The sequence below is a fragment of the Pyxicephalus adspersus genome, chromosome 8, assembly GCF_032062135.1.
Source record: "Pyxicephalus adspersus chromosome 8, UCB_Pads_2.0, whole genome shotgun sequence".
In the NCBI taxonomy this organism is placed as follows: Eukaryota; Metazoa; Chordata; class Amphibia; order Anura; family Pyxicephalidae; genus Pyxicephalus; species Pyxicephalus adspersus.
Window position 1 is genome coordinate 71982109 of NC_092865.1, and position 25693 is coordinate 72007801.

General features: G+C 39.1%; 1 protein-coding gene across 2 annotated transcripts; it reads right to left on the minus strand.

Moving 5' to 3' along the window:
• Positions 1–3499: 3499 nt before the first annotated feature.
• MAFF (MAF bZIP transcription factor F) lies at positions 3500–25347 on the minus strand. Of its 2 annotated transcripts, XM_072421132.1 has the most exons (4): positions 25213–25347; positions 16843–16929; positions 14080–14139; positions 3500–8643 (listed from the first exon to the last, which is right to left on the minus strand). In XM_072421132.1, the coding sequence occupies exons 3-4, from the start codon at positions 14113–14115 to the stop codon at positions 8233–8235; spliced, it is 447 nt and encodes a 148-aa protein (XP_072277233.1). In that variant the 5' UTR covers positions 14116–14139; positions 16843–16929; positions 25213–25347; the 3' UTR covers positions 3500–8232. The 2 variants fall into 2 exon arrangements, with proteins under 2 accessions (XP_072277233.1, XP_072277232.1); XM_072421131.1 differs by lacking the exon at positions 16843–16929 and having other exon boundaries at positions 25213–25344.
• Between the last annotated feature and the right edge of the window lie 346 nt (positions 25348–25693).

Genomic DNA, 25693 nt, shown 5'->3' on the forward strand with positions numbered 1-25693 from the left:
TCATAGTATTTCATCTGCTGATTGTTCTCCGTTCTCCTCGTGTCTGAGGAGTCTTGTATGTCTTGTATGCTGTTCTAAAAGATCTTAGCCCAAACCTTCTTTTTGAAAGGTTTGCATTGCAGCTTACTTGGTGGAGCACCATGTAAAGGCACTGGTCTATAAACACCAGGTTGTGGGTTTGAATTCCAGATTTGGCCTAATAAGCCCTCCTTATAGAGCCAGTTGCATATTATGCATGACCCAAAGAAAATATTAATAATATCAATTTAAGCATTCAAGACCAATCTCACATACTGGAAAAGCCAGATAAGGAATTGGAGATAAAGGCCCATTGGAGTAAAGCTACGTACACACGTCAGATTTTTATCGCCCGATAATCGGCATCGGCTTGCAGGGAAGTGACATTTTGTGGGTCAGGATAAAAGCTTTTTCCCAATCTAACGGAGATATAGCTTCTCCCAAGTCCTTTTCCCAGTATCTTGTGAATGTGGGCGTGTTGTCAGTGTGGTGTTTAATCAGGATCTCATAAATCTGTGATATCATATGGGTTGGCCTGATGCTCCTTTTTTAATGCAACATTTTGTTAATGAAAGATACAAAACTAAAGCTATTATATGGTGCTGAATAATCACATATTGCTCCCTGCTCACCATTCCTGTACCAAAGAGCAGAAACTACACCATATGGTGTGTGCTGTCAGTTATAGGGGGGTGCTAACCTTCTTTGTACCCCAATAACTCTGCAATGGAAACGTCCAGAGAAATGCAATTCATGTGACAGATAGCCAAGGGGGACATGTGCTTACTGCTAAATCTTCAGGTCCCTACATCTCCCCATTCCTGAGAAATTAGGGTTCACAGAAAGTAAGTGGCTAGCTATGTGTGACAGGGTAGCACAGTATGACAGGTATAGTTTTTCAGTGATGTGATGGCGCCACAGCAATACCATTTTAGGGGGGAGTTAGCCAAAACGGTCCCCCACTTATTATAAATTTTAATATACCTGCAGCTCCCCTTTAAGGAGAAATTGGGGTTCAAAAACATAAGCGGTCTTTTATATGTGACAGGGCACCCTGGTATGGTAGGAGTAATACAATTTTAGTGGGGGGGGGGGTGGGAGGGTAGCCACAAGAGTTTCCAACTTATACTACATTTCCGTTTCTCTAATGTTAAAGAGAAAATGGGTTTCCAGGAAGGTAAGTGCCAGCTATGTGTAACAGGGTAGCACGGTATGACAGGTATAGTTTTTTGGATCTTTTGATGGCTGTCTAGTGATGACATTTTAGGGGGAGCCACAAAAGTCCTGCAGTTACATTTGCAGTTACATTTCCCTTTTCTTACAGAGTAATTGGGGTTCATAAAGAGTAAGGGGAAAGCTATGTGATGTGTGGGTAGAATGATATGATGGGTATAACATTTTAATGGGGAAGGGGGGGGGGGGGGGGAAGGGATTTCCTACTTGCTCCCACATTTCCAGTTGCCAACATCCCTCTCTTCCAGAGCAATTGCGGTTGAAAAGGTAAGTGGCAAGCTACGTGTAACAGGCATCTTGCCAGCCGCTCAGTCCCTCGTACCGCAGCAACTACAGATTTGACTCCAGGCGGCATTGAGCAGTACTGAGTGTCTTCCCCGAGCGAGGGTTCCATTGCATTAAGAAAGGGTACCAGCACCACAACCTTACCACCAAGCTGAACACAGCCTTAAAGTTTTGTGAACTTCAAGTGGGGACCACAGCGCACAGACAATTGGCAGTACCCTAAGTCCCTAACATGCAAACTCAATTTGGGGACCATGGTCTTGAAAAAGCCCCATTCAATGTGAAAATATCTAATTGTTATTAGAATTTTTAGGCTTGTGACCTTGTATCTGGCAACTTGTTATGTTTAGGGGACTGAAATTATTAATTACAAATCTCAAGGTCCCCTTTGTATCCTAAAATTTTAAAATTTCTGACACTCAATATAGGAGATATGAAGGTTTATACATGGGGATAATGACAGCATGGACACAGACAACTCTTTTGCTGCTGCTGGGATTATGTCACAGTACAAGGTGGGCGAGGGGCAGACACAGCCGATTGCCAGGTTTTTAGGACACACCACCTCTCTCCCTCACCTGGTAGCACGATCTCGATAGAGAAACATAGGCGATGCGCATACCTCATCCCTCGCAAGACAACAAGCAGAAAGGGAATGAGCAGAGGGCTGTAGGTTGGGCACCCTTGGTAAAGGGGAATTTGCTGAATCCCTGAAATGCAATTCATGTATTTATGTTGTTGGATGATTGTATAGAGTCCATTCAGTATTACCAAGATATTTAGAAGCCATATGAAAAGCAAATTTAGCTGGACCTGCAAAACGCACTAGCTTTATTTTTATTATGAGACAATAAATTGTGGATCAAATAGTTGAGACCTGCTTGTTACATTATTTTAACCTCTCCTGGGACACCCCAATGCATCTGCTGTAGAGGCTTCACCAGTGACACCAAGATGTCATTATTACATCTATCTCTGATTTCAGCACGAGGACAGGCTCCTGGGAGCCAGGGTTTAATTCACAACACCAATGGCTCATCATCCAGGATGTGTACAAAATGCTGTCACATTTTGAAGAGTAAACTAAAATGGTAAACTGCAGTCAAGTAGACATTAGGATCACAACCCCTCTTGGAATAGGGGCCAGACCAGCCATGAGATCTCAGGGCAATATTTGTCAACATACAAGAGGCAGCACACTTACTGGGCATGCTCATCTCCTGGCCACATGATGATGACAGGAGGATCCTGCTGGAAAGGAAGATGAACAAGAAGTACAAAATTATAACCATATCCATCAACCATTTTCACTAAAACTTTGTAATTTCAGATATTTATCTAGAAATTCCTCCAATACCTTTGCCCCTATACTCAGGTGAGTAAAATACATCATAGGAAACAATAATTTAACATTTTTTTTTTCTAAAAACAATGCTTTTGCAAATCCTGGGAGTAATCAGGAAAAAGAAGTTGCACTCCATTCCACGAAGTTTCTGTAATATCTAGCCAAAACCTTAATTGTGTTTCTATTTCAAAACAATCTTAGAAAAATATATGGACACAGATGGCGTGTCTAAATTTAATTGCTTACGTATTTTAGAATCCTGTAAGATACAGAACATAACTGTTTGACCTGTGCACACAGAGACTTGTATTAAAAAAAACGTTCACGTGTGAAATGGTAAAAGCATAGTAACATGGTAAAATGTACAGATAAATAATTTTTAAAGGTGGACTTCTCAAACTTACTCATGAATAAAATAACAAGCAAGGAAGATGTAGTGCATGTAGCTCTGCTAAAAAATTTACCCCTTCATGCTTAGGTAATGCAAAAAGTAGACACAGAAATAATACAAACTTTAGGACTTCCTTACAAGAGTAAGTAAGCATAAATTATGTCTCCCCCCCCCCCCCCCCCAATTCATTATTTCTAATAATTTGGCAATAAAACCAAAAAACACTATTTACATGAAAAATGCTTTATTCAAACAATATAAAATACACTTAGAAAGGACTTTAAAATGTTCAGAAAAATAAATACCATTCACTATATTTATTTACACACATATATATATTAGATGAACATGTTCAATACATGAGATTTTAATGCAGAATAAGTACTGTGCACTCGTGTCTGATAAACACAGATACTACACCTGAAAATAGGACTTGCACCCTAGCTGGCATTATAAGCCATAGTCTTCACTGCAGCTGGGAGAAAGATAGTACAGTGCCAGGAAAAAGGTTAAGGGAATAAATAAAGATAATAGATTTGAAGTTAACCTTCCTCCTGTCAATGTAGTATAGTGGAAGCCACAGTATGAAAGCAACATAGTAAAATCTATTGTATTGTGTCACAGAGTATGTTGTGTGCAAGGTAAAGAGCCCTCGTTGTACTCCCAAGTTTTAGCAAGGAGAACAAGTTAGTACATTGCCCTTAGATAGGACATGAAAATCAATACCCTCTGTCTGAATAAGCAGTCTGTTCCCAGATTTGTTATAAATAAAATTTGGCCATCAAAATACAAAAATAGCTTTATAATTTTTTGTGACAGGACCATGTAACTATTTTTGATGGTCCCGATATGCTGATTAGCAGGTATGCTAGCTTTACTATAGTGGATTGTATAGTATATTCAATTTTTTAAGTAGTCATATGCACAGATGCTTGCAGATAGACCACAGCAAATGCCTATAAAAGAATCTGGTGTCTGTACATAGAGATGATCACTCTTGACCTATGCCATTTCTTGGGTGTTTTAAAAAGCTTTCTACATGCAACCTGGCCTGAAAATACACTACACTAACTCTACAAAGGAAACTAGCAATTCTTCTCCAGGGGGTTTCCACTTTCAGCAGCCAGCCAGAGTAAGAAAAATTGTTAAGAAAATCTTTATCCATAAAAGCAAAATTTGGCAGCTTTTATACTAAAGGATGGTTAGAGAGTTGCAGCAATATATATTGGATGCAAATAGGGTCCCGTTTTTGGTGGAACATATAAACCACTAAAAACCCAGTTTAAGACTGATGACCTGCTTTCTCTTTTTAAATGTAAATGGTACAGGGTTTATATTGGCATCACAAAAACATCAGTATTACATCAAGTGTATGTACAGATTTCAATAAAATACTTCTATGATTTATGTTAAAAATTTGAATCACATTGAGATTGTACAGGAATATGTTCTACTTTAGAGCAACACATTTATCTGTGTTGGGTTTTTCAATTTCTCTCTGAGTTTTCCCTTACGATTTAGTTTAATATGCCCAGGCAAGTTGTCTTTACCCATTACCCTGTTAAACTGTAAGCTGCGGTCTATATATGTATAGCACTGTATACACAAGCACAAGGTCAAACTAAGTTGTGATGTATCAAAAAGCAATAAGAGGAAAAAACTCTATCAAGTACCCATCACATAAAAACAGAATCTTAAAAAAAATGTATTTTATTTAGTAAAAGCTGACAAACTGCCTCCACAAATATTTCTGAAGGTGGAAACCCCCTTTAGATGAAGGGAATAAAAATAATAATATATATATTATTATAATATATATATCATGCCAGGACAACCTCAGACTGTTGCTGGTCTAAACCACAATTCTAACATATCAGGTTGCCTAATCCAATTACCAGGTATAGATGAATAATAAAATAATATATATATATAAATAGAAGTTGTCCTTATAATTTTGTTGTTTCGATTTTTTTTTATCTGTAATTAGAATTCCTGAATCCAGCTAACTATTCTCAAGTAATAATGCTTTTCTGTCAAAAACCATTAAAAAAAAATCTAAAAAGATGTAATTAAAATAAGCATTTCCCACCCTTAACCTTATTATTTTAAAAATAAAAATATATAAATATACAGAAAAATAAACGTCTCAAACATAAATAAGAAAGCACATAATGGCAACAGGGATAATCAGAGAGAAATGGCCTGGAATTTTGAGGTCGGTGACATCACACCCCACAGCAGTGAGAATTCTCTGTCCCATGGCTTGTCAAATTAATTCTTCTTTAAGCAGCTAATCAAGTTATTTTAGAGTGTCTCCACAGGGAAGGAGCGGACCCACCTCACCATAAATAATGGTATACAAGGGAGTGGGGTACTTGTCATATGCCTTAACTGGCCACTTCAGCTTTAAAGTTACAGTAATATTATATAGTGATGTCTCAAGGACACATGTAAGTACCGTGCACCAGTATCCGTGTACATTAATATGACTTCCTATGCCAGGACACTGGCATCTACCCATATCCAGTCAAGCACTTGGTATTGGTAGGACTTTGTGGGTCCTCATAAAGGTTGGTATCAGTTCTTTAAGGCCAGAAGGATTTAAGGCCTGCCTTCTATCCACTCCACATACTAGTCTTTCCTTGAATCTGCATTATACGCATACACTTCATTGTGGATTTCAATCTTGGTCTTCCTCTTAGGCCTTTACACTATTCATCTTCCTTCCTACCAACATCTTCCTTTCTACCAACATAGTGCTATAATATAGTATGGAAGATCAACAGACTTCCTCATCACAACACGTACTTCCAGCCTTTCTACTTCAGATGACTTATTTCAGAATTAAGTATTCCAGGTTCAGCAGAGATTAAAAGAAGCTTACAGACCTTGGGTTTCTTTAACTTTGCAACTACCAAAAATTCAGCATTGTGTCTGTCACATCATACTATGTGTGTATATATATATTTTTTTTTTTTTTTTTTAACTGAAAATTTCACAATGGCTTCAAAAATGGTACAAAAGAAATGCTCTTAGCATAAAGGTGCCATAAATGTTATTGGCCAGGTAAGACTATACATTTGTCACAAACAAATCGTCTTTCCAATATGTGTGCACTAAACGTTCAATGTTACCAAGCCAATTATCTGCCACCACCAGTATTGGCAACCTATTAAGACCCATTTCCTTTTCTATTGGTAGCAATCCAACCCAAAAACAAAATCACAGAGAATGTTGAAAAATATTGACATGAATACAACTACTTTCCCTGTCCTATAATGAAATTGAGTTACTGAGTTACATGTGTAACCAGCTTACATCTTCTTATTTCAAATGGGCAATGTGACTGCTACAGAAGTTTATATGAATACATAGGGTTTATCTTAAATGGTTTATCACCATAACATTTAACCCCTTGTTAACCTGTGCCTCATTAGCAATATACCAATTGCAACTGGGGCCATGGGCAACAAATAAGTTTAAATGCATGCAAATAAACCTAAATACAGTTGGACCCTAGAGAAAACCTTTCTTACCTGAAGCACTTTCTAACTTTACATATCACCCACAAAATGAATTCTCAGAACAGTAGTGCAGGTGACCGTACACTGCAGATAAATATAAAAATATATTACACTTGCCACTTTGAAAAGGAAGAATCTTCTAATGTGTCCACCTTGGCTCAGGTATTTTTTTACACTGAGGGTTGATTTTTTTTATATTATAAAAAAGCTTCTAAATCACTTACCCTTCCTTAAAGCTATATTACCAACTTTCTGTTACCCATCTTATCTTCTACTTCCTATTCCTCATCTTCACATAACATAGTACTTTCAAAACTTTTCAAACTGTCTCCCACACGGTTCACATTTTTCTGGGCTCTAAATCAGACAAATTTAAACCAACCTTCATGAGGGTCCACCGAGGCTTGTATAAACAGGATTAATATACAAATGTATCTAAAAATATGGACTGTCACAGAATCTTAGGATATAGGTCATCTTTAGAAGATGGTAGAACCTTACTCTACATTAGGAAATACAACATGCAAAAACTTTTCTTTTTTTTTTTTTTTTTTTTAAAGTGAACCCGTCACATATGCAAATCTCTGGCCACCCTACATATCACAATAAATATTGTTACAAAAAATAAATTATATTAAAAATAATGAAATGTAAAATAATAAAGATATCCCTACATATTTCATTCTCTACACTCCCCTAACAATATAAGTAAACATATATTATTGTATTAAAGCTTAGGAAGGGTACATTTGATGGAATAAAAGCCAGCAAATGGATAAACTTCCATTTTTCTCTCCAATATGTTTCTGTGACAGGTTTACTTTAAGAAAATTCATTGCTCTCCAACAAGTAGAAGCATACTAGAACAAAGTTCATGTATTGTAAAAGGCATTATGTAGTTTAGATATGAGGCCAAACCCCATCTAAAATTTTTTAAAGATTTTAGTTTTGAATGGGCACTGGTATGTCAAATTGGCCTAATATCTCTTCGGAGAGTTGCCCCTCAGAGCTTCCAATGTAATATCTACTTTTGCTGTGTTCTCCAGAGGATCAAAATAACAGACTTCACGTAAAAAAGTAAAAGCCCCTCCCAATAACTGCAGAAGGAGACCAGTACTTCTGACACTGGTGAAGAGGTCTTACTGCTAGAATTGTCCTACTGATATACAGTAAGAAGCTGGTGGGTATCCGACACCAGTAGCCATTGACCCCATACTGAAAGATGGACATACCCTGTAGGTTTCTGTATTCTAGAATACAATGCACATAGGGCAAGACTGGCACAATCTTAAAAAAAAACAAAACTCTGAGGACCAGTTATGGAAGTCTTATACGGATTGCTGGCCACATCTTTTGAATGAGTCTGAAGTGTGGCCAAAAGCTGTTGGTGGGGTGAGATGGGACTGGGATGAACAAGGAAGAACATTTTGCCTTTGTTAGGAGTAAGAACTCCCAGAGGATTTCACAATGGTGATCACACTGGTGGCAGCAACTTTTGCTGGAGTGATGGGCCCTAAGGACACAGAGTGTGCAAAGTTCTGCAGAGCCTCGTACTTGGCCCTCAGGGCATCCAGCTCCAGTTTTATGGTGGAATTCTCTTGTGCTAACTTCTCCACTTCCTGCTGAAGGTCATTCTTTTGCTTCTCTAGTTCCTCCTTTTGGGACACACGCTTTACACGACAGCTGGCAGCATAGCCCCTGTTCTTCAGGGTCCTTCTTCTTTGTTTCAGCCGAACCACTTCTTCCTTTGATAAGCCACGCAAATGGTGGTTAAGTTCCCGCACAGACATTGACATTAATTCATCATCTGAGAGCATTGGAGTGTTTTCCCCAGTCTCTCTTTTCACCTATAAAAAAAAAAAAAAAAAGTTTGTCAGTGAAACTTTTACATATCATACGCATTAAGTTACCTTACAAATGCAACACTACACTATTTAAGAGGTGCTTCATTGCATGATACTGACTGCCTAACAGTCTTGCCAACATCAGCCTAGTGAAACTTTGTAGGCAAAGAAACATAAAATTAAATTCTGTATTATTCAATACTTCATCAAAGGCAAGCAGTGTAAGTATCTGCTTTGTATCAGCTTCTTGCAAATCACTGCAAAACAAAGCTAAAAGAAAGAGAAGCAGCACAAGGAGTCAATCAGCTCTCTTGCAGTGCTCATGTTCAAAATACAAACTTAAAGCCCTACTGAATTCAGAACTCAATACATTCCACGGGCATAAAAAACAAAAAGGCAAAGGCCTGAGATTTAAAGACCGGCCCTTGACAACATGTTGCAGAAATAGACCCTTTATTATTATTATTATTATTATTATTATTATTAATAATAATAAACAGGATTTAAATAGCGGCAACATATTACACAGGGCTGTACATAAAATGGGGGTTGCAAATCACAGACAGATACAGACAGTGACACAGGAGAGAGGACCCTGCCACGAAGACCCTTACTCTCTGTGTGTAAGCAGTGGTATTCTGCCAAGTTGGCTCTAAAATCAGAGAATTTCATGCTGATCAGAGAACTTGATATAACTCAGCAGGGATGTGTTGCATATTTAAAAAAACACTGGACATAGACAAACCTAGAAAAGGTGCATAGAACAGGTAAAAAGTAATTTAGCAGCAATGGTAAATGTAAATACAAATGCAAAAACTGTTCCCAAGTAACCATATACATAGGTACAGAAGACCACTAAAGAATGCTCACCGTCAATGGGCCTTCTAAATTGTCCAAGGGCAGTACATATCTACAGGGTTCTCCCCAGGCCCTTTTAGCTGGGTGCACCAACCGGCACTTTTCAGCGCCCACCCAGCTGTTTTTGGGTGGTTACTAAAAAGAGTTTGGTCACAATACAGGGGCTGCCACCCACCTACAATTTCTTCCCACCTGGCTTAAAAAAATTTCTGGGTTGAGCACTGATCTAGTTTTTATGCTTGTATGATAAACAATCCTAATATTGTTCTTACGACATGAATATAAATAAAACTAAAAGCAATGCAGAAGGGACAAAAAAGTAGAACTTATAAACAGATGATATCGACATAACAAGCATGTGACTAATAACGCCATTAAAAATACATATCTCTATTTTTCAGTGTTTAGAAAGCCCTTTCTCATAACTGAAATGGTGGTGTTTCTATTAAATTCCTGCTACTGCAGTTATCACATAACTTACCAAATAGTGTTGGTGTTCGAAGTCGGGTTGTCCCTATATTAGACCTCAAAATAGCGGTTCGAATTCGGGCAGACCCGACACTGATTTCGACTTTCTCCATTGAGAGTTCATCTGAGTTCAGTTGCCACGGTCACCGGGCTGTACTTATCATTGATAAGTACAGCCTGGGGAGTGTGGGAACTTGCGGTCACAGCTGATAGGAGGCACACGACTGCTTTCAATCAGCTGTGACTGCAGATGAACTCTCAATAGAGAAACTCCATTAGGAGTTCATCTGCAGTTCCACTGCCACCCCCGGGCATTAGAGGTTCAGTCTTGAGGGGAGGAGCTTTACATTTTTTTTTTTTAAAGGGTGTTTTAAACCCCCTTCCCACAAAAAATAAGGGTATTTTTATCTTATATAAAAGGGTTGTCTCCCCTTTTATGGAAGGTAAAAATTTTATTTTAGGTCTGTTTTTAGTAGTTTAAGAACATTTTGTGTATTAGGGCAACTCTAAGGGTTTCTATCATTGGGTCCCCTATACACCTTGCATAATGCCCTATAGGTTTTAGATGTTTTTCCTTTTTTAGAATCCCGGTATTTTTTTCTTTGTGTAACTTTTACTGTAACTTTATGCTTTGTATTAACTTATGGCTTGTTAAAGAGGAAGTAAACTCCTCAAAAAGTGGCCAAAAAAAAATTAAAAAAAATTCACTTACCTTTAACCCCACAGTGCAGTTGATTGGTCCGGAGGGTTATTCCATCAGGTCCCGCGTCGTCCTGGTATCCCTCCAGCCCCCCCCCATCTTCTCCTCTTCTTCCGGGTTCTTTTTTCTATGTGCGCATGTGTGAGATCGGCTTTGTTTTCCCTTTAGGCGAAAGGGCTCCTTCTGGAGCACACAAGAGCCTCCCGGGATGCATGACATGTAAGGTAAAAATTCTGAGTATAGGTATGCTTTAATATGTTTGTAACCACATACTTCAATACAAATGTATTGAAAAGTAAATGGTCCCAGATTAAAACTTTTTTTTCTACACAGAACTCGTGACTGGTGACTAAAACCTTAGGGGTCAGTTCCTTAACACACTTTCCGATTGTGACACAGACCACCTCATTAAAGGGATGAAGTTACCAAAATCACTAAATTTAGAAAACATTTATTGCAAATATTTGAGTGTTAACAAAATAGGAGCAAAATCAATACAGAGGATGGAATAGTCAAGTACAAAAAAGTCAGGATAAAAATAATTGTAATAGTAGTAATATTGGTAACAGTACTCAAAAGGGAAGCTATAGTTCTATTTTTATATTTAACTAAAGTATACTGTTTAAAGGGTTTATGCTCCCATGGAACAAACAGCAGCTGATGTGCAGGTCCTCTATTAAAGACTGAAGACTCCAAAGGTTGCATGATCAGCTGACGTGGAGACCGCATAAAAATAAGAGCTAAAGATAAGGGAATACATACTTCTTCCTGTCTGTCATGTGTGTGAGACTTTCTGTTCTCAGCAAGAATTCTGTGCTTGGGTGCTGACAGTGCATATGATCAGTTGTTAAAGCTTGAGGCTGGAAGCCCATTTAAAACAGAATCATAGGCAAAAAGCCAAGTAACTCAATTAAATACCCCAAATAAAATGTCCCATCCTCCAAGTACAGCTGCGACCACTTTCTATGCACACAAATTAAATCTTTCTCCCCTGACAATACCTGTCTATCTGATTAGAGTCTATAAGAAAAAAATAAAATAAAAATAATTATATATATATATATATATATATATTATATATATATATATATAGAAGCTTCTTTCTAAGTCATCCAACCCACGAACTAACTGTAAACATCAGGGCTTTGAGTTTCCAAAAAGACACACAATTCAAACATCTCAACAGGCCAAGTTAACTATTCAGTGGCTGCAGCAAAAAATAAATAAATAAAAAGTTCTGTAATTACCTCACAATGCCCTAACCTCAGTGTATATAGTTCATGCTAGTCAACCAAAGATTTTTCAGGACCTGAAACTACTTGCACTACTTTACTCCTGCCCCTAGCTGCTTTAGAATAGGATTCCCACGGAATTATTTTTTTGGGTGTCCTTTGGGTACAACTATTGCCTCACATAATCAAATAAACAAATACTGCTAGGATAATTGGCTTTCTCCCAAACTGGTCCTAATAGGTTTGTATTTATTTTAAAGAGTGCATAAACCTATCCTGTATACAAAAAAAAAAAAAAAAAAATCTATAAAGCACAGCTTAAAGAGTACCTAAACTAAGAATTTTCACTTTACATAAAAGGGTAGACAACCCTTTTAGGTTAAGTAAAAATTCTGTTTGTTTGTTTTTTTTGTTTTTTTTAAAGTGCAGCACCGCCCCTTCATTATCGATGGCCTAGGCTCTTGGGTGCTCCTTCTGCACATGCCCAAGCATAAAAGTATACCTATAACCGGATAAATAGATTGCTAGATGGCTACAAACTTTAGGAAATATTTCCTTTCATTTGTCAGCCATGGTACCAACTCACATACACACCCAATAAGGCACAAGAGAAGTTGATAATTCAGATAAGCAAACCCAGCTTCTAATCAATGGGACCATCAAATAATTTACATGGGCCCAGGAAACAAGTCAACAGTCATTCATTTTTATTTGGATCATTCACCCCTTTTGCCTTTATCCCTGGAGTGGTTGACGGGTGCCGGCTGTAAAATAAGTAATCCAAAATTACCACCAGTGACTGTTTTCCAAGCCTTATACTGTATTGTAGTTGCACAGGGAGGTTTTGTTTCATATATTTTACTATGATGATACTTTTTGCTCTTTTCTGCTTACATACTTGGTAATAGTGGAAGGTGCGTTTGCACGAAAGCAAGCTTAACTTCAGCTAGCAAGGGGGAAACTTGCTCCACCAAAAACCGTTTAAAATTTAATGTGTTATAGGCGCAGTTAAGGAAGTAGAATTGGTAAAAGGGCTCACTCACAGATGGAAAAGTTGATGGTAAATGACTGAAGAGATGAACTGCAATGTAAAAAAATAAACTATGCATCCCAAACAATGCAAACCTTCTTGAATTATTGTCATAGGTATAATTCCATGTTTTATCAGTAAAACTATCTGATAGTAAAACGGTGGCCGGTCTGTACATTGATAGTAACATGTGGTTCCTGGGAGAAGCAGTTAGCATTGATAGTTCTAGGTTACTACACTACAGAGTATAAATGCTTAAATGCAGATACCCTTAACCACTATCATAAGGCAAAATCCTCCTAAACTACATACATATGTGCAATAATGGTCGTTGGAAAGGATTTTTCACAATCCTTTCCAACGACTAAGGACTGCACGATGCATGAGTTCTGTACATACAGCACCGTTCTGCTCTATGGAGAGGGAGAACGACGGAGCGGCACCCCGCTGCGCGCTTTCCCCCTTCCCTTGCATTAGGATCCTTTCGTCGTCCATCGTCTGTGGATCTTCCAGGACGGTCGTTCAGACGATGGACGATGGGCGCTGTACACATGCCAGATTCTCGGCCCCGAGACGATTATCGGACACGTGTAGCCAGCCTTAGTATCGGACACTTTCTCTTATGATAGTCCTTTTATAGTTTACCTTACAGAGAATTTTGCCATCATTTTTTCAGGATGGATTGGACTGAAATTCCTCACATTAGACAAAATGAATGTATACAAACCAAACAGATTTTAAAATATGTATTTAGTCTATGTGCAGCTCTTCAAAGATCATAAAAGATAAAACTAACATTACATCAAATATTGACTCCATTGAATAGTCATATGAACCTCAGTACGGACTTGGGGAGCCCTATATTAGCATGAACCCCAGTGTATTTTGTCAGTATAACCCTTTCAGGATGCATGTTTTACTGCATGATCTCATCTTGAGAAGAGCAGAGTGTAACAGAGACTGTTAACCTTATTACAGTCTACAAGAGATCTTAACTGTAGGGTTTTCTTCCTGAAGCCCATGTATGACATGCTCTGGGCTTCCACTTCCTTTTAGAATGATGTTACGGTCATTGTTTGTGTGTTGTTTATTGTGCAATAAATACTTTAAAATAGGAAAAAAAGAATGGTCATATATATTATATTTAATACCTTCAAGGCCTTAGAGGACAGTCCGTCTGAGGACATGGTTGCTGGTTAATCACTTCTTTTCTGTAAAACAGTTAAATATGCAAAAAGAAATTAATATTTATTTGCAATGAAAATGATTACCAATTTAAAAAGAATAGTAATAGTAATAAAAAGAATAATTGTGTCAATGCAGCAACTTTGCAGAAGATATGTATGTCACCTAAAAATTTTATTTTACTCTGTGCTACACCTCAATCTACCTAAATGCTTTGAAAGCACCTTATTTTCCAAGCTAGACCATTCAATTCTGCAGCCCGACTAATACTGTACACTATATACTACTATAACTATAGCATGCTACTGGAAAGCAAGTAACAGTACCAACCATTGGACTTTACTAAAAACAAATATAAACTGGGTTATGATGAATGATAAAGTAACATGCACTATTAATAATAAACAAAATACTTTCTATAAAAACTGAGACCCATGGGTTGAGTTTAATGTCATCTGAATCCCATTGGAGGAACCATTTCCATTACCGCCCCCCTTCTCTGTCTGTGTTCACCTAATGCTGATCTTCCCGAATTTTGCTGTGGAGTTCATTTGCCATTAGGTAGACCTCAAAACTTTAGTTTTTTAGGTCTGAATTACCTTGAAATGAGGTTGTGGCTTTTCTACTTCTGTGAGAGTTCTGATGTATCATGGTCCTTTTGTCCATTTTAGTTTTTATATCATTCCCCCCACCTTCACTTGTGATTTCTTTTATCCTCGATTCCTGTTTTATCCCCCCTTCCTGATTTGTATATGCTGTTCTATTGGATTTGACTATGCAAAAAGATATGAAGCTTGAATACAAACCCCCTCCCCCCCTTTTTCAATGTTGTAAACCAACAATTTTTGAAATTAAAGAAAAATGGTATTTTCTTTTTTTCTAGCTTTTCACTGTTGCTAAATCTTTTTTTATTAGTCTTTACATCTCAAAATCTTTGATGTGACATGCTCACCAGCAGCTGCATTTCATAAATTAAGAAGTTGCTGATGTTTCCTTAGCCATCTCTAAGTGAGGTGCAAATAAGCTACAAATTGCTGAAAACATTGTGCAACTGCCATTTTACTGATTGCAATCCTTTTTGCCTGGCAAAAAGTTAGGGAAAGGAGAAAGATACTGTTGCTGCTACAAATTACCTTTCGGTAACACTAAACACTAAATAAAGAGAATACAAACAAGAATTGCCACTTATTTTTTGGTTAGGTAACCCAAGGTCAATGCTAAGGAGTAGGCTGAAACAAATCTGTACTAATTATCCAGATTCATACTCTCTGAGATAATATTTATGTAGTGCAAAAACTCCAACATACTTAAAGAAAAATTATGTCATAATGTCTCTTTAAATTTACATGATGCAAAATACATTGAAATGCTTTGCCAATGAATACCCAGTGTCCAAATAATAATACATCTGTGTCAGAGATTTTGGTTCACATGCACCCTAGTAATGGCAGATCAGGGTGAATGAGAGACTTTGATCAACAATCAGACCATTCTACAACTTCTATAAACGTGAAAGGAAGTGAAGGAAGGATAATCGCATTGCACATCATTAAATAATGGTATTTTAAAGGCCATCAAAATTCAAAAATATCTGCTTATTATAAACTGTATCTTTTAATAAATAGCATTAATATCACCAACACATAAAACTTCTTTAAAAACGTGCAAACAAATACTCTAAGATATTCGTGTTCTGAATTTTTTGGCCTTCAAAGTCCCAAGAATTAATGAATGCTTTTACATTTTGATGTGCAAAGTAGGGATGTGGCAGGATAATATAGGTTGGACAAAACACAAGTATCATTGAAATCTCTACTGCAAAAACCAATGCTCTGGGTCATTCACATTATCTGAAGGCCCTTATAGTTACCAAATGGTGAGAAGAACCAGTCAATCAGGAACTGCGGCAAGAGAGCTTTGGTTCAGCTGCTCTTCACATATGTGACCATCATAAAACTATGCTAAAAAGTCCTTTATATTACGTATGGACCAGCGATCCCCGAGAAAATTTTTGTGATCCACAGAAAAATTTGGACATTATTTGCAAATATTATATTTTATTACTAATAAAACAAAAATAACATTCTAATAAATTCTTGCGCTAAATTCACGAACTGTACTAAAGATGGAGAAAAAAGGGAGGCGCAGCCTTGTTTCAACCATTACACCCGTCACTCCGATCTGCGAATACCGATTCTCATCCGATTGTATTTATTTATTTCTCAGTTGATCTTTTAGGCAAGTATGACCGTAGCCGTGTATTTTCTTTACCTGGTATATTTATTGGCATCAAATAATTTGACCTTGATACCTAATTTCTTGTTCGGTCTTAGAATGAAATAAACCCATAATGAGTGAGAAAAAGCAAACAAATATTTTGTATTTCTTTAGTAATCCCAAAGATAATGCAACTAATGATAATAGTAACAATAGTAATACTTCACTTATCCGTGAGCTGATCAATGAATCAGGCAGAGCCTCCGCAGTCCTTGTCAGGCACCGTTAGGAAGATCATTATTTTACAAATGAATTTATCCTTTTAAAAAAATAGATATTATTGGTCTGCGGGATGTAAAATTATGAATTTAGTGGTCCGTGTGGTAGGAAAGGTTGGCGACCCCTGGTATAGACAGACTGCTAGGTCCTATCTGCTATTGTATGGTCAGCTGAAAAAATGGATATGCATACATCTCAAAAACGTTATGTTATTTCTCAGCAGTTAAGCTCACCTTGCTTCCCTATCCCAGTAGTTTTTCAGGCCTGAATGTCAACACACAGTAGGTGCTATGGAAGAGCAACAGAATATGCTTTGGATGCTGAAAGAAGGAAAAAAAAAAAAAAAACACCTTTAGTGCTTCTGCTTATCTGCTCCACAGTACCTTCAACTATAGAGGTCAGTAAGGACATCATAAAAAATGATGTACTGCTTGTTAGGGATATATAAATCCTTGACTGTCCAAAGTTTTTGCATTGTAAAACTTTAAAAAGGTATTGATAGCCATTATCATTTTCTGAGTACTGGTGCGATAGGACTTTTCATTTCTTACATAGCAAATCTTCACTTTCTAAGTATAGCTTCATTGAATTACTTACGGCAGGTACACCTTAGTAGCACTTTAGGTGGGAACTGAACTTGCTGGTGGGTGTTCAGAGTCTGTCATACTCAATTAATATGCATAGCTTACTTTACAGTTATGGCCCAGATGTGTTTCCAGGCACACTGCACCAATGACAGGTACAAGATCCCATCACCTCTTCAACCAGTGGTTGGCCACCGATTATGTAACTCCTGCAGTGTTCAGTGTATTGCTAAAATAAAAAAACACCAGGATCTGGGGCTTTTTGTTTGACTTTGCAATTAGCTTTACTTCTTAGTGACTTTTTGTTTTATAGTGTATGTCTTCTTTAATTTGAACTGAAATTACTCGTAATATTAGTTTTACAAAACAGAAAAAGCAGGTAACTATCTAAATATAAACTAGAATTAGGTGTGCCAAAAAAAAAAAATTACAAATATATCTATATCTCACAGTACATACACACTCAATTTAGAGAGATTATGTTTTCCCTCCAACAGAAATGGAGTTTAACAACAGCCTAGATATTTCACATTCATGAGACAGACTACAGGACTAATCAGTGATAAGAATATATATATATTTTACTGCCAAGCTAGCAGTATATCTAAGGTCTTATTAACAAGGTTTTCAGATGCTCTCCCAAAGTATTATCTGTCTCTTAATATTATTTGCACGGATTAACAATTTTCTGTTGAGTACCATGGTAAATGGGAATATCTGCAGTCAGTGTAAATGCCTCATTCTGTGCCTGCATGTCCTTATACAGTCATGAAGCTACTCTGATGAATATCCTTATTCTTTTTATTTTCACAATGTCTCACATACATAAGAAGATTGTTGAAATATACAGACTCAAAGTTTCTTCCATAAAACCTATTTAATGTTTACCTTTAAGGAAAGGTTTTAATAAATACCACAATAATGATCTCATCACATACAGCAAGATTTGTATGATTACAGCACCATAATAGGAGATGCCCTTGTTTGTACCCTTCTATACAGACATATCTCTGTACCGTAAGGTTCTTACTAAAGTCAACGTACTTATTACCTGTATAGTTACCTTTTATTTTTAAAGTGGAACTATGGCTCTCTATTAGAAAAATTGTGCTGAAGTCCTAAACTTTAGGAGCACCTAAACCGGCAGTTTTCTCTTCCCCCTCCTACAAATAACTTTTGATCCTGCTAGTGAAGCCATCCGAAACAACTTTGCTGAAGAAAAGTTGCCAATTCTGTAGCCTGTGCCTTGTTGGCTTACAATGGGATGAAAAAGCTAAATTTCACAACCCTTTAACTCTGGTCAAACCTAATCATGCCCACTTCCTTCTAGATTGGCAGCATTGCCTCAGCTGCTGAAACTGGGGGGGGGGGTGTACAAGAAAAAACAAATCAAGGAGGATTTAGATCAGATGTTTTTTTTTTCAAAGGATTTTTTTTTACTTTAAAAGCCTTGTGCATCACTTAGGCTTAGTCTACACCAGGGGCCGGCAAACTCAGGCCTTTAGACGAGATACGGCCTAGCAGGTAGTTCGTTCTGGCCTAACGCCCCCTGGCCGACAACCTGCGGTTCCGGATCGGCCAGGGGGCGTTAGGAACTACAGGAGCCAGCGGAGCTCCGGAGCCGCCTCTTTGCAGTTGCTCCGCTATTTACCGCGGCCGGCGTTGATACTTCCGCTGCAAATAAGGAAAGCTCCCTGAAAGGAGCAATGCATACAGAGGAGAGGCATTTCACTTCAGAGGGCGTTCCCTGTTGGTAGGCGGAGCCATTGGGGCGGGACTCAGAGCTCAAGTACCCCCGCCCACCCCTGAAATGGCCTAGTGGCCATAAAAGTTTGCCTAGCCCTGGTCTACAGGGTCTGTTTCCCCAGCGTTTAACCTGAGGCTACACCAGGACATTTCCTTGAGGCACGTTTATGAGCTTTATCCTAAACGTTGCTTTCAATGTTTAAAAAATTAAAATGCTGGGTTAAAGCTGGAAAACGCCCCAAAACACAGGAAACGCGGATAAACGCTTCCATTAATTTCAATAGGATGTTTTCCTGCGTTTTTGAGCACGTAATATGCTAATTATTTTAAAAAGTGGGAAAAACAAGGGAAAACGCGGCTCCAGCATTTTAAAGGCAAGCATTAAAATGCTAATAAAAGTGCAAAAAAACGCAAATAAACACAATAGGAACGTTTACATGCGTTTTTAAAAACGTCCGGGTAGACCCAGCTTTAGTAACTGGATTTGTGACCTGTTCGGTCTGTCATACAGAAGCCTTCTGTTGTACTTTAACTGCCTTCTCTCAAAATAAAATACAGGAATAATAGGAATGGTCAACCTTCTGTTGTTAAACATTAACGTTCAACACACAGCAGTCACGAGGTTCTTTCATAAAAGGAAGTTACTCGACCAAAGGAAGAAATGAAATAAACATTCTACTCTGGAATATGCGGAAGTGTAATTTAGGCGTTATGCTCTCTGCAAGTCCTGTAATTTTGTAAGGGCTATAATGAGAAGACAATAAAGGGGGGCACTAAAGCATATCAACCAATTCCAAATCTGCTTTCAGCAAGGTATAGGCAGCAGTATAATAATAACTGCTTGTCATGATTGTACCAATGGTCCCCCCTACCAGGGGGTACAGACAGGTCTTGTTTGTTTTTGATGCTGCTGCTGCAGACTTTTAGGAGGCGTCTCTTTTGTGTAACTTGTTTTTTTGTTTTAAATTTAGAAGAAAGCTTTGTAGACATTCTCCAAATTCACTAAAATGTTTAATATAGTGTTCATTGTTAAATGTAAATCAAAAACATTTTTTCTTAGTTTTGGAGAGAGTAGGGAATGGTTGGAATCCCCCTAACAGACAGGAAGTGAGGTAAACTCTCCAACAGCAAAACAGACAGAAATAAAAATGAGTAACAAAAACCTTGATCCTGATAATGTTTTTGTTGTTCTTTTTCTAATTGTATCCTGACTAAGCTGCGTACACATGTGCAATATTTATCACTAACGACTGTTCGTCCGATAATGGTTAACAAAAAGAGTGCACAACGACGCCGATGAACGAGGATTGTCGCTGGAAACAAACGACCATCTCAGTGGATCTGATTGGGTGACGATTTTTTGCAATCTATTGCGTGTACGGTCGTTCAGTGATCGTGGATGTTTCTGCAGTACACTTTCTCCTGTACGTATCACTTCCTGCATCGTTCAAACGATCGTAGCCAGGGTGTGTACATCATTGGTGGATTATATTTGAACATATATTTGTATTGTTACAGCATGTACAGAATTGTGTACAATACGATCGTTCAAATATAATCGTGCATAATCGTTAGTCGTTCGTTTTCTAATGACAATTATGGCACGTGTGTACCTAGCTTTACTTTCAAGCATAAAGGCCAAGGATAAAGTTACTCATGGCTCAGTCACTTACGGCGAATGGAAAAGACCAGCTGAGGGCTCTGAAGTCTAACTTTGAAAACGTGTGATCAGGCAGGTGACTGGTGATGTCCCCTTTGCAATAACAACTCTTACCGGGGTTATCACTGCCCAGCTATCACATTTTGCTGAATGCATCTCAGTGAGGGAAGCCTGGCAATCCTGGCATCCAGGAATGAATAAACACCCATGTGACTGGGCAGAAGTTACATCATCTCCACACGACCAAATTAGATGGCTGAAGATCGTAAGGAGGAAGAAAAGGAGGAAGATGGCTGCACTGTGATGGAAAGGGGATAGGTGAGTAGCGTGGGTTTAGTTACGCTGTAAAGAGGACCTTCTACCTAAATTATGGGCCCACGTTCATTGTCTGAGCCCCCATGTTCTCAAACCAACTACTATAAGTAGGCAAATATGCACCTCAGAAATTCTAAAAATTGGAAGTGTGCTTACCTAACTACAGTCTACCCTAATGCTGGTCGTGACATCACCATCCTTCTATGATGATTACTAGTAAATGCTGAACAGTCAAAACCTCACACAGCAAAGTTCTAGTTACAAAAGTCCTAAATAGGGTAAAAAAAAATATAGGTTTTAAATGCACCTAAACAGAACATCGTAAATTAAGTTATTTTTACCATTCAGATTTCAAGTTTGAATTGGCACTAAGTAGCTACAAGTAAACAAACTCTAAATCAACTAAAGTTTTACTCACAAGCTCATCTTCCAGCAGGCAAAACTTACTCTGACCTTGATTTTTTTTTTTTATAATAAAATGGATTTATCCCTGTGCCACAGTGCCCTGGCAGGCATCTAGGAGGCTTGCATGCCAAACAAAGACTTATTTTGTAGTTGTGAAACAAATGCTTTTCTGAAACTTTCCATTAACAAACTTCAAACTAAGAAGAAAATATTATGACAATGGGTTACTATGTCAGTGATAGAATTAACAGATCACAGCTGACAAGGAAAGTGCTGAGCTTGAACTTTCTAAAGGAGAACCTTCAGAGCCCTGTGTCACACTTCATAATAATGCTGACTTGCAAACGCTAACGTCAATGCACTACGGAGGATGACAACAATATTCAGGTTTCTTATTTAAAAAGTTGGGCATTCTCCTTACACCAATTATTTTTAAACACAGTCAATAACACTAAGGGCTGTATTAATAAACATTCCCTTTTCAGTTACAAATAGTCCTGCCTGCAATGTCTCACAAAATGAAAGGTAATGGGGAAGTGCTACTCAAAGTGCTTAAAATAAACTTAATTTTATCATGGACCTCCTGAAGTTTCTGGTTACCATCTGGCCTGAGACAAGTATGTGGACCATAATTCTGCACTTGCTCCTGAGTTTGTGGCACAAAGTACCAAAGTGAGAGTCGGCATGACAGCCAGGGAACAAGCATTTTCAGAACAAGGTTTACTATATGTTTTTCTAAAGAACTATTTGAACCAGTCGTCAAACAGGCATAAATAACTGAACTGTATTTTGTTTAAGATTAACATGCACAGAAGATGGCCGTCAATGCCCCCCAAGAATTGACAGATTTAAACAAACCCTATCTCATCATTCAGGAAAAGAAATATGTGGGCCACTTTGCCAGCAAATGAAAAATAAACAATTCCCGAAGTTTTGATTTCCTAGATTACAGAGAGTTCTCATTGGTTCCTCCTGCTGATCTCCACTCTACAGGACACATTGGTGACATGGAAGTCACAATGGGGAACCAATGAGAGCTGCTGAGAAATGTTGAAATATTACTTCTGATCAGGGCCCAGTTTTGGAAAAATAAGTATTTCTTCTCCTATTTTGTAGGTACACTTTGTGAAAAGCTGGACATCATGACAGGGTCATTGCATGTGATGAGCAGCCAAGTATAAACCCCAGAGCAGTATTACCCATCCAGGGTTCCTCCAGAGGTTGCTGGGGGTTCCTTGAGCAATGACCAGTTTGTGCCATGGTCAGTCTAACAGACACCAAGGATCTTTTTAGCAATCTGTAAGGGTGACATTCTTCCCACTGACCATGACACTAATATACTGTGAGCTGAGAACATAGTAATTATTTCAAGGGGTTCCCCCAGGGTAAAAATGTAGAAACACTGCCCTAGAGGGTGATTACCAACCACTATGACTAATAACAATTCTATCTGTACACATTCACTAATATGTTAGAAAATATCTGTACAAACAGGCTGCAACCGTACTTTATATGAAATTGGAACAAGCCGTCACCACATGTGCAAAGCATTCACCTGTCAGATGATGTGGAACAACAACAGAACAGCAATAAAATCAGTAGACATCTCTCCATTAAAGCATACCTAAACTCAGAAATTTCTTGATCGCCTAGGTGATCGAGAACGAATGGGAGCGTCAGACATACCGGGAGGCTCTTGGGTGCTCCTTCTGCGCATGCATGAGTATCTCGGGCATGCTCAAAAGGAGCCTTTTCGTAAAAAGGGAAAAAATTGCTGATCTCACGTATGCACAGTAAGATCGGCAAGTTTTTTTCCAATCTACGTCACCGGATCTCACACCTTGGTCGGGTGATGTAGGAAGAAGAACCCGGAAGAAGAGGTGAGGATGGTGGCGCCGGGAGCGCTGGCCTGAAGATGGATGCCGGGACGATGCAGGTCCCGATGGAAAAGACCCCTGGATGGATCGGACTGCCCTGCGGGATTGAAGGTAAGTGAATTGTTTGTGCTTTGGGGGATTTTGAGTTTAGTTCCTCTTTAAACATTCTTGGTCAGACATTTGCCTACGGCTAACCTTAGCGGCAAACAGTAGTAGAAGAACACATATAATGCAGCCTGATAATACCTAAAGATAGAGAAGGAGAAGACATTGCGGATTCTACATAAGCATGGAATAACATTACCCGGGCTCTACAGAATAATTTAATATAAAGACATGACTGACTAGTCTGTCCAGTGATAAGTTTTAGATAATGCAAAAAGATTTTTCAGGATGAAAACGATAGAAGAAGCTGGGTTTTGGCAGTAGGTAGTTATATTAATGTCAAAGTATCTGATACATTAAAAGTGCAATCCAGCTGGTCACCATATGATAATGTTTTCAAGGAATCCCCTGAGGAAGCCACATGGTGAAACGCGTTGGATTGTTTTGGATGTTTTAGATACTTTGATATCATTATAAGTACTTACTGCCAAAAAACCCAGCTTCCTCTATTATCTTGATAAATCATAACGGTGTTAACACTCAACTGCCCCTCAAATTTCCAGTCATGGTTAGAGGAACAGGAAACAAGGGAAAATCTCTTCACTTTGACACCAATAACTTTTTTCCCAGTACAGTGGAAAAGCTAAGAAGCTTGGTTTTTATTGTGCATGTTCCTCATTATACTGGTGACCTCTTATTTCTCATCACTGCTGTCAGGCTTAGAGAGATGATACCACCATATATCGGAGACTTGCAGGACCCAATCTAACACAGTAAACAAGGTTTGTAATGCTCTGAAAAAAAGGTTACTTCTTTTTAGAGGTTTGCTGGTATCATTCATAAGTAGGTGGGGTTCTGCTTTTGTGTTCACCCATGGGGTTGCAGTGTTCTCCCCAGACACTTTTAGCTGGGTGCACCACCCGGCTGTCTTTGAGTGGCCACTGAGTTGGGTAACAAAACAGGGGCTGCCAACCCCCTACAATGTTCACCCATCTACAACGTCCGTTCAACCCCGTACAACGACCACCCCGCTACAACGTCTGTCCGACCCCCTACAACGTCTACCCATAATGTCCGTCCGACCCCCTACAACATCCGTCTGACCCCATACAGCGTCCACCCACCGGGTTTAAAGAAGTTTCTGGGTTGAGCACTGCAGTAGTGGAGTGAGGAGTAATGGAGCGCACGTTGGCCCAGTTGTCAGAACTTCCATTCCATAACACAAATATGAAGTTTTGCATTCCGGTAATTAGTGAGCCTTCCGCCCATAACAAGCGGGCCACAGCACAATGTAAACAGAAAACAAAGACACCATTTCCTTGTCAATGCCTCGGCGGGAGCCGCCCCCTCATGTCACATACAGACAACACCCGGGGAACGCCGCCAGGTTACGTAAGGAATGTTACACACAGCTCTGACAACATGACTTCATCAGTACGGGGAACCGGCCCACCACACAGCGATATACAAGACAGCATGCCCGGACCGGGAGCCAGCACCGAGCCCCTAGTACCGAGACCCAGTACCGAGACCCAGCACCGAGCCCCCAGCACCGAGCCCCCAGCACCGAGCCCCCAGCACGGGGCCGGCAGGGTTGGGGCAGCATGGTGTTGGTAGCACGGTGTAAGGCGGAAGTTCCCCCGGGGAGGCCCCGCACTCCTCCCGTACTATCAGCCTCACACCGCCCAGCTATTGCCGTGTAACCCTCTCCGGGCCGGTGTGACCTTTGTACGAGGTCCAATTCTGACATCCAGGACCCGGAGCTCGATCACACCCAGCACCCACCGAGCCAGCTTCCTTCTTTCCACCCCACAATTACGTTCGTTACGATCTCCGCTCCCTTCCCGATTTCCTCGGTGATCGTGGTCCCACCCAGGGAGGGCAGCACATGGGCACTTAGGGGCCCCTTACCTGCTAAGCGGGGTGATGAGGGGCCCGAGGGGATCCTGGGTGCCGCTTGCAGCACGGAGCGCTCAGAAGTGCTGAGTTGTAATGTTACAGTTTCCTGGAATTACTCACTCACGGATTCCTTTCATTCATAAAAACACAGTCATGCACTGACGTCATCCTGGAGGTGGGCCTGCTGCTGTCACATGACGGGAACAGTGACGTCATCACATGCTCTGCCTGATTTTAAGGGGCCAGTGCAGCGACCGTCTGCGCCTGCGCTTTTATATGACAATATGTCTGTTTACATTTCACTTCTCTTACTACCCTGAGCTTTGCATCGTCATAGCTGGCTCCAGGAGACTAGTAATACCTTACAACTGTCATCCCAATATAAAATAACACATTTTAACCTCCCGGGCGGTTCATTTCTGTCTGTGATTTATATGTGCGGTACATTGTAGGCATGTAATTCTTAGGCATAACTCACCAAAATATGTCCAAT

Excerpts from the sequence above, each read along its gene's own strand:
- MAFF (XM_072421132.1), bottom strand. The coding sequence starts at position 14,115 with ATGTCCTCAGACGGACTGTCCTCTAAGGCCTTGAAG. Across the intron at positions 8,644-14,079 it reads TGTCCTCTAAGGCCTTGAAG|GTGAAAAGAGAGACTGGGGA; the intron begins GTATTAAATATA and ends TTTTTTTTATAG.